This window comes from Genypterus blacodes, unplaced genomic scaffold, assembly GCF_046128005.1.
Source record: "Genypterus blacodes isolate CSIRO-AG114 ecotype Tasmania unplaced genomic scaffold, CSIRO-AGI_Gbla_v1 ptg000141l_1, whole genome shotgun sequence".
Taxonomy (NCBI): Eukaryota; Metazoa; Chordata; class Actinopteri; order Ophidiiformes; family Ophidiidae; genus Genypterus; species Genypterus blacodes.
The window spans coordinates 365,001-380,398 of NW_027466943.1; the positions used below are offsets into that span (position 1 = coordinate 365,001).

The following is a 15,398-nucleotide window of genomic DNA, read 5'->3' on the forward strand; positions in this document are numbered from 1 at the left end:
ACAGCGCTGCACCATTAAAGGCTATTGTTAGAGTTCTCCATGACCAGGTCATGACATGGGACTTTGACTGTGAGTGTGTGCGCCATTCTTCTAGCCCTGCCTCTTAATAAGGGTGTACTCAGCCATGGAGTTCACCCTTTCCCCTGTAATTGCTCATTCTCTCAAAACACACACACACACACACACACACTTAAACTTCAACTCAAACAGTTTTCAACAGTTTTTCCATTCCAGTGGGGACACAATTGTGTCATACCGTGATCCACCAGGAGGTGTCACTTCTTAAAAAACTCAATTTGAATTATTTGTAGAAAAAGTAGAACTTCATTTCAATAATTTGTAATCTTACTTTTACATCACCTGGAATGCACAAGCCAAACTGGATGTATTCATGTCAGCAAATGGAAAAACGACACATGGACATTTTTAAACACTTGAACTTCATTGTTTACCAAAAGTGTAAATGTGGTTGTTCATAACCCTTACCTGGCGCCCAGCTCGGCCCTCTGAGAGGCTGTCAGTCATTTTTCTATATATTTGTTTCATTATTCACAAATAAACATTGCAAATATAAAATGTGACTCACAAATGTATAAAGCGAGATTTACAAGTTTCTCTCCAACCATAGCTAGAGAGGAAGCTTTCTTTCCTGCAGGGCTAGATACGTTTACACCGATTGGTTGAGCTGATGCGTGCTGTGACTGGCCGGAGCAGCTGACGCTCGTCTTGCTTGATTGGCTGGAGACATTTGTGGCATGGTTTAAAGGGAACAGAAGGTTTGTGTTGATATTTGAGAAATATGCATTTGTCAAATTGAAAACCAATTACCAAAGTGGTGTTGTGACTGTAATTCTGTGGGTGAAGTCATTGTTCACTTCTCTATAGGACACATGCAGCCTTAAAAGCCTTAGATAACAGACTTTTAAACACCTGGGAAGATTACATTATCAATTGTTTGGGACATCTACTCATCGCGGTTGAATCATAGATAGATAAATCTGCACAGCCTATGTCAGAGGTCACAGCGTTTGCCGGGAAGCCGTAGTAAAAAACAGTTTACGCCCAGCAGCATTTGAACCTGGTGCTTCCATCGGGGTGATGGATAGGTTGCTGTGTTACACCATAGGACACAGGTCTCCAACCTTTTTTCCTCTGAGAGCTAAAAAAATCTTTTTATTCTCTGGAAAAATTGGTCCAGTGCAAATGTGTGATCTCAGCTCCTTTAACAAGCAGAGCAGAGTACTTTTTATATACTTATCTTACTTGGTACATCTTGAAACACACTGTTTGTCCCATATTCCCATAATATCACTGTACAGTACAACAATGTGGATGAACAATGTCCAATACATGTAAAGAACAAGTTAAGCCATGTTATATTAGATTTATGATCTACAGTGCATCGTAGCAAGCAGACATCGATAATGCATGCAACTGTTTTTTATAAAAGCAGTGGCTCAGTGGGTAGTGCTTCCCCTTGGGAACCAGAGGGTCGCCGGTTCGAGCCCCTGCCGAGGTGCTCCTGAGCAAGGCACCGAACCCTGAATTGCTCCCCCCTCTGCGAAGGGTGGTAATGTAATGTAAGTCGCTTTGGATAAAAGCGTCTGCCAAATGATCGTAATGTAATGTAATAAATAAAGATAGAAGGAATGACATTATGGGTATGTGATGGTTGAAGCATTATCATAACATATGTTGCAGAAATATAAACAGAACTGGCCTCATAACACTCAAGCACACAACCGTACCTAAACAGCACTTTCCCTGACCTGAATGAAGTTAGACTTTCCAAACAGTGAGCCTAAATTTGGTTTAACACGATAATATTAAGGTTGCCATCTAACAATCCAGTATTAGGCTGCCATTGTTCTTGTGTTCCTGTGTTGCTGTGTGATTGGGGAGCGTGTGTGTGTGTGTTTTTGACTTCAACATGGAGGTTATATTAGTGGTCAGGCACGTGTTTCAGCATCAGCGTGCCTGAAATAATCTCCGGTCAGTGGTATCAATCGACAATGAGCAGGAATGAGGTTATTGATGATCACCATAGCAACATAAAGTCTGTAAATACTGACACAACAGGACCTCATACTTGGTGTGTGTGTGAGGGCGGCATTTTATTGGTGTGTGAGTACTCGTTTTCAAAGGCAGGCAGTATGAAGGATCATCGGTGGGCCCCTCAGACAGCAGACGCCACTTCAGAAAACACTCGGCCCTCACAAAATGGAGGGAGGAGGAGAGCGAGAGGTGAAAGACTGAATATCACATATTCCATGCAGTTAAATGATCATGTGTGGGTGTGTGGGTGTGTGTGTGTATGTGCATGTGTGTGGCAGGTGTTTGATTTGATCATCTGCCAGCCACTGTGTAGCTGTTATTCCCTCAGATCTGACATGTACTTGCTGAAATACTTTCTGGTTTTAGCTTAGGTGTTGCCCAGCAGCACTGCGGCAGCTTGTTTACCTTGACGGTTTAAGACGAATCAGCTTTTTTACCAAAACTAAAAACTACAGAAGCTGAGAGCACGTGTGAAATATCATTATTCCTTTATTGTTACCGAGCTTCTCATCCTTTGGCGACAGCAGGATAACAGGAACATTGAACGTCTGTATGTTACATGGATGCAGACTGAAATAGCTTCATGCTCTGCTACAGGAAATACATGTGTGTGTGTGTGTGTGTGTGTGTGTGTGTGTGTGTGTGTGTGTGTGTGTGTGTGTGTGTGTGTGTGTGTGTGTGTGTGTGTGTGTGTGTGTGTGTGTGTGTGTGTGTGTGTCTGTGTGTGTGTGTGTCCGTGTCCGTGTGTGTGTGTCCGTGTGTGTCCGTGTGTGTGGAAAGAAGAGCTCTGTCTGTTCCCTCCTCTCGTTCTTTATACCCATTTGCACTTGGGTCTCTGCGGGGCCTTCACAGCCATTAATCGTGTCCCAGACTGGGAGTGAAGCGCGAGTGCGACTGGGACATGTGGACGTATCCAACAGGGATGCAGGCATGGCCGGGCACAGCTCTTCCCCCCCCGGAGGAGGAAGTCGCTCTCTCATATCGCTGCCCACATCCTGAAAATAATCACCAAGATGGCTCTCCACACTCCCTAAAGACTTGTGCTAATAAAATTCCCCCATTCCTTTTTTTGGGTGTAACCTCAGGATAATACAGAGATCAGGGCAGGAACTTTAACGCAACAGCAGTGACCCTTATCATTCGATCTCAGACTGTAACGTTTTGTTGGTGTAACCCTTATAAAGCACAATGGCTGGATATGGCATCACTTATATTGATATATGGAGAGAAAATGAAGGAAAACTTTGATCTTCGCATGGAAGTGAAAGGTGTTATTTACATATTGAATATTAGTCATAAGAATCATATCAACATTTGATTATACGTTGTTGATGAAGTCATATAAAGGAGATTAAAGGAACTCAACACTAATATACAATGCAGTGATCCAGCAGACATCCACTGGAAGGAATCAGTTCTATATCATATCTAAGGTAAACAGTCAATAGCTGAATTAGATTATACGTATGTGGATCTGCAAACATTAATCACACTCATATACTCTGAGAATCAACACATGGAGCGATGACAAGAATATCAGGAGGTATCATTGAGGCATGTACCTACTTTTACTTTTGCCGCTTTCCAGAAAGACTCAGACAGCGGAAAGACTGGCACTGAATATTTGGTTGAAATATTAATTTTGCGCAGAAATGTGAAATGAGGCTGATCCACCGAGATGGATGATGGGGGGATTTTGCTGCATTTTTACCACAAAGAGTAGAAAAAATCTCTCTCTCTCTCTCTCTCTCTCTCTCTCTCTCTCTCTCTCTCTCTCTCTCTCAACCTCCCCCCTCCTTCCACTGCATCGGTCCTGTTTTGCTTCATGTAATATTTCCTGTTTTTGGCAGTCATTCCCTTGATTTTGCTGTACTTATTTCCACGTCATCTGCTTCACACTGTCGCCGTTACCTCCGTTTGAAAGGCTGCGTTAACTCCCTGATGAATACTGATGTGTGTTTCCATCAAGCTGCTGCTATATTGAATATTAAGTGACTCTTAAGTGAAAATCAAGCAGACGTGAATGCGTTTGTGTACAGACATGTTATAAGTATATTCTGTATATATTAATTATGTTGTAGTTTAGCAGGAATATTAAGAGTTGTGTGTTTTTTCTCCTTAGGTCACGTCCGATCAACTAGTGATGCTATTGGAGCTTCTGTTAGAGGAGGCGGAGCTAAACGTGGCGACAATGCGTACGCTGGAGAGAACCTACAACCTCCCTGACCAAGATGCTGAAGTGAGATCACACACACGCACACAATCAAGAGCTCCCACTACATAATCTCATCCAACACTAAAGGAGTCTGCTGTCTCCCTTCTCCTCCCATCCCAAGACGCGTCGCTTAGTAATGTGTAGTAAATTCTTCTGTAATAGCTGTGCTTTGCTTTACGGCGGCCATTACTGACTAAATCCCCCCAAGTATTCACTTCATGTTTTAGTACTGCACAAAGTTCCTTAATGGTGCTATTACGGGCTTAGGCTTTAATGATGTTTGTGCATGTGAGAGTGTGTGTGTGTGTGTGTGTTTGTGCTCTGCAGCTGTCTGTTGGCGACTGATGAGTCCTTTACTGTACAGCTTCTCCTCTAGGTGCACAAGTGTGAAAGCGCAGCTGGAGCCGCTAACCTCTCGTTGTTTACACGAGGAGACACCTACGTCCATTTTGACTTGTCAATATTCATTTATATGAGCTGTTTTTTGTTGTGGATCGATGTGTGACAGGGCTCAGAATCTGAATTCACTCAATCTCAGTATTTTATAGGAGTTGTCAGATGTGTTTCTTATGCATTTCTGCCATTTTATGAGCTGGAGTCTGAACTCCCCAAAGCAGATTTTGTAGCGTCCGTGACTTCACTCCCATGCAATTGTCTCGCTTTCAACCACCGTGGTCACGAACACACCAAAACCACTTTTGTGTGTGCGAGCGCGGGTGTGTGTGTGTGTGTTTGTTTGGCCTGGTGTTGGGGCTGAGCTTCCTGGGCCTCTGTAGTCAGACTGCCCTGGAGTCAAAGAGGAGATTTTCATCTGCAATTTCCAGGAAAGAAACTTTGTGTTTGCTAAAAATACACCAGGCCATTATGCACATAGTCATGCATGGAAACACACTCACACACACACACACACACACACACACACACACAGTCACAGACCCATGCACGCACCTGTCTGAAGGCAATGGCCCAGTCCTAATGTTAGTAATCTCATTCAGAAGAGGTTAATCACCTTTGTCTCTCCTTATAAATTTCACCATTTATTCTCTCTCTCTCTCTCTCTCTCTCTCTCTCTCTCTCTCTCTCTCTCTCTCTCTCTCTCTCTCTCTCTCTCTCTCTCCTCTCTCTCTCTGTCCTCTTCTCCAACGAGTGATTCCTGTTCAAAGTATTGGATAAATACCAGACTGAAAGCTTTTTATTGGACAAATATTTTATCATATGATTTGTCAAATGTGATGTGTCAAAATCTGTGATCTGCGTTCTTCACTCTGTAGTAGAATGGACGTCACGGCAGGCTCGCGACAAAGGTTTCTGTAGTTTGGGCTTTGTAGAGCCTCGGCTGAAGCCTTGGTGTGCTTTGCATTGAGTATTAATGCGATAATGAAAGCCAATACGTGGCCGAGAGGGACGGCTTGGTGCGCGGCGCGAGTGACCATGAATATGTGTGTGTATGTGTGAATGTGTGTGTGTGTGTGTGTGTGTGTGTGTGTGTGAGAGAGCATGTTAGAGTCAGAGCGTGTGTTTGCATGAATGAGAGGGAGAGAGTGCGTGACTTTGCCTCACTTCCTTTCATATGAGCCTCATGTGATGTCTAGTACTGTGTGACTGTAGATGTGTGTGTGCGTGCGTGCGTGTGTGTGTGCGTGTGTGTGTGTGTGTGTTTGTTTGTGTGTGTGTGTGTGTGTGTGTGTGCGTGTGTGTGTGTGTGTGTGTGTGTGTGTGTGTGTGTTTGACATGTGGACACTTCTTAAACCGTCTTCTATACCGAACAGCAAAATGTAATACTTCACTTGTGTGTGTGACTCCAAAACTCCATTAAGTCAGAAGAGTATTGCAGAGGAGTTAAGCTTGTATTGTGGCAGTGTGACTCGGCTTTAGCTCGTCCCAACGGTCAAATCTTGGTCAAAGTTTACAATGTTTGTCCGTGTGTGTGGATTATTTTTCCCCTACGGTCAAAAACAAGTGTGTGTGTGTTGGGCTACAGCTCCTGCCATTACCCATGAGCAAGGCACCAGGCCTGTGAGCTTGAGTCAAAAGCAGAGGACCACTCTGCTCACAGTGGAGTGGGCTCAGACCTGCTCCTCTCTCTCTCTATCCCTGTGTGCGGAGTGGATTAGATTACACGCTAGTTAGATTCCCAAATTGGGCCTTAAACCCAGCGAGGCTGTGCTCAGGTGTTCGGGCGTGGCCATGTTTGGAACGCAGCGCCACATGTGCACCTTCACTACAAACGCTGTCATGTGTTTGTTCTGCCTATGAAATCCTGCTGTGCGAGATGTGTAAGTTTGTTCGTCATGGTATCGGAGTAGCAGTTGCAGCTTTTCTCTCTGTGTGTGTGTGTGTGTGTGTGTGTGTGTGTGTGTGTGTGTGTGTGTGTGTGTGTGTGTGTGTGTGTGTGTGTGTTGGTGGTTAGGGGGCAGCAATAAATGAAGGAATGTCAGTGTGTAATTGCATGTGGGGCCCAGAGGGAGGAAAGAGAGTGAAGCCAGGGTAAGAAGAGGTGCAGCAGGCAGCTGCTCTGCCCCTGGCTCTCCCCAGGAATGTAACGCAGCACAGGGAACAGCTGCCGGGGCCACGCAGGCCAGGAGGGCAGGGCGGGCATCACAGGGCACACACACACACACACACACACACACACACATACACCTCTTTATCATGCAGGTAGACGTTATGATAGGAGGACGTGATGAAACTTCTCTTTAAGTTTTCTCACGTGTGTTTTGGACGTTTTGGAGAAACCAACATGGACAAAGGAAGGACTCTAACTTGGATGAGAGAGGCAGATGAGTGCAGAAGGGTGGAGAGAAACAAGTGATGGAGAGAAGAAAGAGAAGAAGAGAGGAAAGCTCTTCTGAGACCAATTAAATTCAATTTATTTAGCAGGTTGCGGAGGTAATGTGTGGATTTAAATGTGGCTGTTATTAACGGAGCGTTGCTTGGTCTCCATTCTAATGCTGCATGAACACGTTGAGGATACAGACGCACACACACATACACACACACATACACACACACACACACACACACACACACACACACAAGCCAACTCTCCCATTTAGGAGAGCAAATGGCACTTTGGTAGATTCACTTGAGTACGTTTTGACATTTCAAGAGTCCTCAGTTAGGATGAACATCAAGACATCTGAGCTCTGTGGAAACACCCAATCCTCAGAACGATCAATCAGGCACCGTCCCACGCTCGTTCCCCGAGCCGCCCGTGTGTCATCCCCAGAGTGTGCAGATAGTTACAGAGATTGAAACGCCCACAGAGAAGCAGCCGAGTGAAGCCTGCCGTGCTTTAGAGCAGCGTCAGAGCTCTGAAGCCCCATTTCATCCTCGCTTTGACTCTTTTATCACTCTCCATCTTTCTCCTTCCTCTTATTGTTCCATACATATCCACGCCTGTGCGCGCACACACACACACACACACACACACACACACACATACACACACACACACACACACACACACACTCGTGCACAGAGTAGATGATGAAGGATGACGGCTGAGACGGGGACAGAGCCAGTCTGTGATCTCTCCTGTAACCGCGGCAACAGAGCTCCTATTGATCCTCCTCCGGGGGAAAGGCCAGGCTTCAACACACACACAGATACAGCGCACATACAGTAGAAACACACACACACACACACTCACACAGATGTACTTAAACTGAGATGCTTTCCTTTGTGAATCAAATTGTTGTGATGACGCTAATCTTCCGATCCTGGATGAGTTTCTTCACTGTGGACCGTAAAGCTTCCCGCTCGCTTCAAATGTTGATGTTTTGCTGTTGGCAGGAGGAAAACCTTGTTTGCATCCGTGTATCAAGTGCACATCGACCAAAACCGTTCAAACGTCTCCCAAAGTGCCTCTCATTTCAGAAAGGACAAACCCAAATTTGAACAATCTTTGCCAACAAGTGTTCTGCTCCGTTCTGATGATTTGCAGAAGTAGATGAAACCTTTTTCCAGAGACATTAATCCTTTTCATTTATGATTTGGTTAATTGATGAACTCTCTGGTTTGGTTTGCAGGTTGTTCATCGCTGGTGTGAGCTGGTGGTTAAACATGAACACACTCAGGCTTACAGGGACGTGGAGCACTTCCTGCTACACCACCAGGTAAACACACACTCACATGCTCCCTTTCTCCTCCATGGCTTGATCACACTTCATCACTTCCACTTTATACCCATAAATGTTTGTTTCTATTGAAATAAATGTTATTATTCTAAGTTGTAGGAAAACCCTCAGTGCTCTTGTGCTTCTCTTTATTCCCTTTGTGGAAGATAATTAGCTGCTCATTTGTGTTTCCTCCTCGTCTCTCCATTACCAGAAGCTGTTAGCGAGCCTTCTCACCTTGTTGGCTGTGAGCTATGTTGAAAAGTAGCACAACACCATCTGTGTGAAGTAATAGAATCCATTGAAAATGATGGACTGTGTGATTTGAAGCGGTCACAGGTGATTCATTTTGCCAGTGTCAGACATTTTGACACTTCTATGATCACAGATCTATCCTGCCTGAGAGGAAGGTGAAGTGAAAATACATTGTGTGTGTGTGTGTGTGTGTGTGTGTGTGTGTGTGTGTGTGTGTGTGTGTGTGTGTGTGTGTGTGTGTGTATGTGTGTGTGTGTGTGTGTGTGTTTGTGCGTTCCAGGCCATGGGTGTGTATCTGTACGGGGAGCTGATGGTGCAGGAGGAGCCTGAGCAGCAGGCTCTGGCCCGTCGGTGCCTCTTGTCGGTCCATGAAGGAATGGACCAGTCAGCTCGCAGAGTGGTGGAGCAGATGGTCCTATGATGAGGATGAAGAGGATGATGATGAAGAAGAGGTTTGTTTTTATTTCCCGGAGTTCTTATTGGCTATGAGTGATGACAAAGACAGAGAGCTGTGTGTGTGTCAGAGCGACGGTTTACATCTTTGTTCTTACTTATGCAAGGTCAATCAATCAATCAATCAATCAATCAATCCTGCCTCATTCCAGTGGACTCTGGTCTGGTTTACTCCACTTTCATACAGCAGCTTAATAATGAAGATCTAACGCAGCTCAGATGGACTGTAGGAGAAAAATATGACACCTTCCACATTTGATAGACTTTCAATTTTCTACAGAACCAATTGAGTGTGTGAGAATGTGCTGGGACCCATCCTGAGTCCACTCACTGGACAGCTTGTCCATAAGTCACTTGGCTTGGCTTGATCTACACGGCACATTCCTCTCTCACCCCAGTGTGCATGTGTGTGTGCATGTGCGCTTGTGTGTGTGTGTGTGTGTGTTTGTAGACTCATAATGGGGCCTTTTCCCTGGTTTCCACAGCGGCACCGTCAGGATGTGTGAGTCAGAGCAGGAATTTAAGAATGTGCTCCTCAAACAAGCGAGAGAAAGAGTGAGTGGGTTTTTCTACGGAGCTCTGTGTGATTTTGATACTGCTGAGCCAGGAAAATGTGTGTGTGTGTGTGTGTGTGTGTCATACTGTATCAGCTCAGATCAGTTTTAGTTGAATTCCTCCTGATATGTTATCAGAATGTAACTGTTAAGTGGATGCAGTCCTATCTTTGACTTTAGAATTGATTTCCTGATTCAAAAGGTCCTCTGTTACGCCCCGTCGCTCTCTCTCTCTCCCTCACACACACACACACACACATGAGTGCGAGGTAGAGCGAGACATGTCAGCTGGAGACGGACAAAGAGAGCGAAGATGCAAAGAGGAGAGGCGGCGCGTCTCGTCCCAACCGCTGATGTTTTCATATCTCCTGCCATTACCGACAACGACCTTTGAGTAATGAAAGCAGCCAATTAAAGCGACCTTGGTTTGACAGCTCAATTACTGCCAGGCAAGCGTTCTTCAAAGCCGTTTAGAGGCTGCAACAGTGTGTTAGTGCGATACCAGCGGGACTCTTCAGTGGTGCAATGCCATCAGTGTGTTTGACTCCTGGTCCAGATGACACACTGCTGTTTGTCAAACTGAGAGAGCATCCAGTTTGTCAGGAGGATCTCACCGATTTCATTGTTTCATTGTCAAAGATGGACTATCCACGGGTGTGATTCCGATTGAAACGCGTGCTCAAGCCAGTGGTGAGAGTTTATAGCTGCTGTGTGAATCCACCGCTCAGTGATCTGCTCAGATGAAACTGAGACAATGTGCTTTTCCCTCCTCCGCAGTAAGACGCAGTCCTGTATACACACACGGAACCAGGTGGAGCATGAGGCAGTGCACCCAGTGTCTGAACACAATCAGCTGTTATCATCTGTTATTATAGTGTGATGAGCGTCGGGTCGTACCAAGCGGCTGTGACCTTGATCGTCACGGAAAGTGTGCGGAGTCGCTGCTAAATACTTGTCAACCTGAGTGACATACAACACTAAATCCTTTTTAGGCTGTGACTGAGCCACTACAAGACAGGCTTTTATCTGCAGACACACACACACACACACACACACACACACACACACAGCTTTATACATGTGCACAGGATGTGAAAGGCTTTCTAGACAAGTGCTTGGCATCTGGCTCAGGCCTGATAAATCTCCCCCCCACACACACACACACAGAGCGCCTATCTGTGCCTGCAGATCTGTTGTCATCATCCTTCACTCCTCTTCTTCACCTCCCTGTGGAGCTTTACTACACGGAGAGGGGAATGAAATGGAATAGCGCAGGAAAAGAAGCATTTAGAGATTAATATCCCAACTTTTCCCATTGTTTCCCATTGGACTGAACCAAACAAGCCTCTGTAAACATCAATGGATCATACTGCTCCTCTCAGCTCGGGTCCAAATCTCTCTCCAATTAAAATGATGGATGAACCGACCCCCTCACTGATTTTTCATATTGCACATTGGGGAGATAGATTTATGTTTTACTGCTCAGTTTGTGTTCTCGTGTCGTCTTTCTTAACCGCAACACCTCTGCCTGCACACACACACACACACGCACACACACACACACACAGGGTAGAGTGCAGTATGGAGGGATTAAGCTAAGGGGTTTGAAACTGAAAACAACATGTCTGTCAGGGCTCCCTGCACTGTTTTCAAATCTAAAAGCACAACCCTTTAAAGGAGAAGTGTTCTCTCTCTCTCTCTCTCTCTCTCTCTCTCTCTCTCTCTCTCTCTCTCTCTCTCTCTCTCCTCCCCCCGTATATGCCTCTGGAATCCCTTGATCCGCCTAATGAGGGGCATATCACTGGGCCAGCCGAGCGTGGCGAATGGGAAAGGAGGAGGAGGAGAGGGGTAAAGCGCTGAAAAATAGCGCGGCTACAGGTCTGCACTTTCATGTTTGGCGCATAAGAGAGGGCGAGGGAGAGCGAGGGAGAGAGAGGGGGACAGAGAGAAAGAGAGAGAGAGAGGGAGAACAAAGAAAGTTTGGGGTGTTGTCGTTCTGCGATGTGCTTGAAGCAGAAAGACAGAAGATTTAGTTCTTTCATGTCTGGGCTGTGAGGGTTCCTGGCGTGCTGATTTGTGACTTATGATAAAAATCACATTGCCAGGGATTACCACACAGCCTTGACCTCGCCGGCTGCCACGGCAACCGAGGCCTCTCCTGTACACAGACGCTCCAGCAACATAAAACTAAATACGTGATTATCTGTAACTTTGTGATGTTTTTATGTTTGAGGAGTTGATGAATTGGAAACGCAGGGATGATGATTCTGGCAGAGGGTCCTACTTGTGTGTGCGTGCGTGTGTGTGTGTGTGTCAGCCAGTATCCTCTCTCCAGCCAGGCACAGAGCTTAGCTGATTGGTGAACAGTGATTGATCTCCTCTTTGTTCACAGTGGCTAAGTTCTGCACCTGAGGAGAGCTTGACCCAGACACCCAGACAGCCAGACAAAGAAAGAGACACGAAGGAGGAAAGAGAGAAACGACCTCGCCACAATCTCTGCTGCTGTCTCATATTGTTGCAATTTACACAACGCTGTGTGTGTGTGTGTGTGTGTGTGGTAGTAGTTGTGTCTTATCTTCCCAGAGTGCATTTAGGGACGTCCGTCACAAAAATATTCGTCCCAAAATCATCTTTCACAGCCGTATCAAAGCCTTTGTGACTCTAGAGGGCGCGGCACAGTCACCTGACCTCTATGACATCACCAGGGTTCCTTTGTGTTGCGGCTGAAGACGGCTAGACATGTTCAATTCAGGAAAAACGTCAATGACCCTTGTTGTCTTAAAACACTTGTTGGAAGTTACCATGGTGATGTCAACAAAAGCCTTAACACTCCTATACCGATACCTACTAATAGGATTAAGTCAGAAGAATCAAGCAAACATGAACCAGTGCTAATGAAAGCCTCCCCTCCTCTTCCTCCTCTTCCTCTCCCCCCCCCCCCCGCCCGTCTCTCCCTGCTGCACGCTGCCTTAAAGGTTACTTAGTGTTAAAAGTTCACCCTGATGAAGACGCTGGTTTGAAAACTCCACCTCAGGAGAAAGACGATCAGGGTTTAGTTTTCGTACTAATGAGGCCTGGAAATGCCCAAACACAGCTGACAGACCTGAGAGCAGAGGCCACCGTCCTCATCCTCATCCTCATCCTCGGCCCATATCGCCATTATTCTGGATCATTTGCGGCCGTCTCCAACTCGGGGAGCGTTCTGACATAACCAACAGGAAGATTGGGTTTCTCATTACCAAAGGTCAATCGTGCCAGCAGTAAATCAGCCTTTTAGTTCTTACAGAGCGCTTCAGGTTTGAGACTTCAAATCCTTTTTGGCGGTGAGAAGTGGTGTCTGCGGCTGATGTGTATCGATTCCTGATCTCAGCCTGAGATTGTGACAGAACGCATTTCAACACTGAGAGGAGGGAAATAACACCCGAGCTGTCAAAGATGGAAATGAGGAACGTTTTTTAGAGCGTTTAATCCTTCAGGGACGGCGGTCTGAGCGTCTCGCTGCACGCTGTTCACTTTCCACCAAACAAAAAGCTGTAATCTTGTGAAACACCCACTGACACAAAACTGAAGCGGCAACTCTCACGTGGGTCACGGTGCATCACATACACCCGAGTGTGACAGGGCTTACTGTCAAAGCGCTGTGTGTGTGTGTGTGTGTGTGTGTGTGTGTGTGTGTGTGTGTGTGTGTGTGTGTGTGTGTGTGTGTCCCAAATTAGTCCAGATAAACGTGAAACAAAACACACCATGTAAACCTGGCTAGGCGAACATTCTCTGCCAGGTCAGCAGGTTTAACGTACTAGTTTATATTTACCAGGCACCATCTGTCAGCACGTTCAGGAATAACTCTCTGCGTGAGGCGAGGAACAGACTTTAGAACAAAAAACGCTCCTCACAACAAACAAACTCAGTCACTGCAGCCAAAGAATTGTTGACGGTTTGATTATGAGCCGACTGCACCGCCATCTTACTACACTCTTATTGTAATGAGAAGGTGTGTGTGTGTGTAGTTCAGATGCTGCCTGATCAAAAAAGGAGACACGTTGGTCCGAAGTGTATTTTAAAACTGATTATTCATTTCAGATGGAGTCGGCCTCTGAGCTATTGCCCGGCTCTATATTCACACTGACAAAATGGCGACTAAACGGGGACAGATGTGTGAATTAGAAATGAGGGCCATGTGGAGTCTGCCATTTGAGATCTATATTTAGGGGCTGTTAAAAGAGTAATGACCATCAAAGGCTTGTAAAGGAGAGGAACTGCCATCAGAGCCTCAACCTAAAAGGTGATTTATTACAGACTAATGGGGGGGTTTGGAGGGGGGGGGGGGCTCTGCACATCAAAGGACAAAGCAACATTATGTAAAGACACCAAGAATAAACTTATTCGCCTGTTTTTCACATCGAGTGTGTTTTGGGGACCTGTTGGAGCTTTTTGGATGAGGTCATATATCACAGAATATTTTGGCAATTAGTAGTAGATTTTCTGTGTGTGTGTGTGTGTGTGTGTGTTAGTGCACGCTCCCCACTTTCACACAAACAACGTTCCGCTATTTCCGTACCGTAGCTCCCACCATCCCAGAGGCAGTGGTGCTGACGGTGTGATCCAGCAGTCTGAGTGCTGGTCTCGGTCTGTAGTTTGGTTGAGGCACAGTGAAACGATCTGATACACGAGCCGAGTCAGCAGAGAAATAAATAAATAAAAAAGAGGCAGAAAGTGCTTTGTGAAACAGAAACGGATTCGGGCTCGGCTTCCTGTGCCTACTGAGCTGATTATCAGTCTTATACAACCACTGGCTCAGTTCAGCAGGAACAGGAGTCCGGTCCACTCTCCATCCACGCTGAACTCCTGCACTTCGTAACTTGGTAAGTTCTATCAGCTTGTAACATCATTAGGTGGAGAGACATCCTGGCACATCCTGGCACATCCTGGCACATCCTGCACCTACGTATCTCTTCATTTTTGGCTTCAGAATGTTTTAGCCCACATAAAAAAGTGTCTCCTTAACACAGCACGCAGGCAGAATTGTGACCATCCATCCAATGTTCCGTCACGCTCCAATTTGTACAATATCTTTCTTTCCCAGGTTGTTGGCTGCAGACAGAGATGTGAGTTTGGCAAAGGGGGGTGCCGAAGGGTCCCGCACACCTCCTCTTCCTCCGCAGGAGAGGGGACACTGCAAAACCGCTCAGCAGGGTGAACGCCAGAAGGCTGCACTGTTATTCTATAGCCGAGGCCAACTGGCAAGCATTAAGATGGAGGCTGTGTTCAGTCTGAAATCATTTCTCACTGTTTGACCGTCCAAATACCATATGTTTGTAAAAAATGATCCAGAGTTTGTGTCGTGTACTGAATTTCCCTTTAGCTGCAGATAAAAGTGTCCCAGTGTGTGTATCTGTAAAGGTGAAAGGAAAGCGAGAATTGATGATACTCTGAGCTCCCGTGCTGTGTGTGTGTGTGTGTGAGAGAGAGAGAAAGAGAGAGCATATGCCTGTGTGGGTTGGTGTGAGTTCATGTCTGTTTAGTCTGGAGCTGTGATCCGGTTCTAAAAGTTTAGACTGGAAATACTTTCAGGTGAGTCGTGTTTTCAATCATTACAAATGACTTCACTCTGCTCTGAAATCACAGACGTTAGAAAATACACACCAGACCGGATGATGGATTGATTCTCAGGGCATTTCTGGACTTCTACCTGATGGCTCTGTAACTGAAATGCAAACTGCCACTGTACATTCTGTTTTTGTTTCTGTG

At 45.8% G+C, this 15,398-nt stretch overlaps 1 protein-coding gene across 2 annotated transcripts in view; it reads left to right on the top strand.

The window, feature by feature from the left end:
* The window catches only part of aopep (aminopeptidase O (putative)), a 68,325-nt gene extending 53,314 nt beyond the window's left edge, over nucleotides 1-15,011 (top strand). For both annotated transcript variants that reach the window (XM_076165184.1, XM_076165185.1), the window contains exons 15-18: nucleotides 4,178-4,294; nucleotides 8,302-8,388; nucleotides 8,924-9,095; nucleotides 14,734-15,011. In XM_076165184.1, the coding sequence (XP_076021299.1) occupies nucleotides 4,178-4,294; nucleotides 8,302-8,388; nucleotides 8,924-9,064 (345 nt within the window). In that variant the 3' untranslated portion in view covers nucleotides 9,065-9,095; nucleotides 14,734-15,011. The remainder of the gene's footprint in view (nucleotides 1-4,177; nucleotides 4,295-8,301; nucleotides 8,389-8,923; nucleotides 9,096-14,733) is intronic.
* Nucleotides 15,012-15,398: the final 387 nt, after the last annotated feature.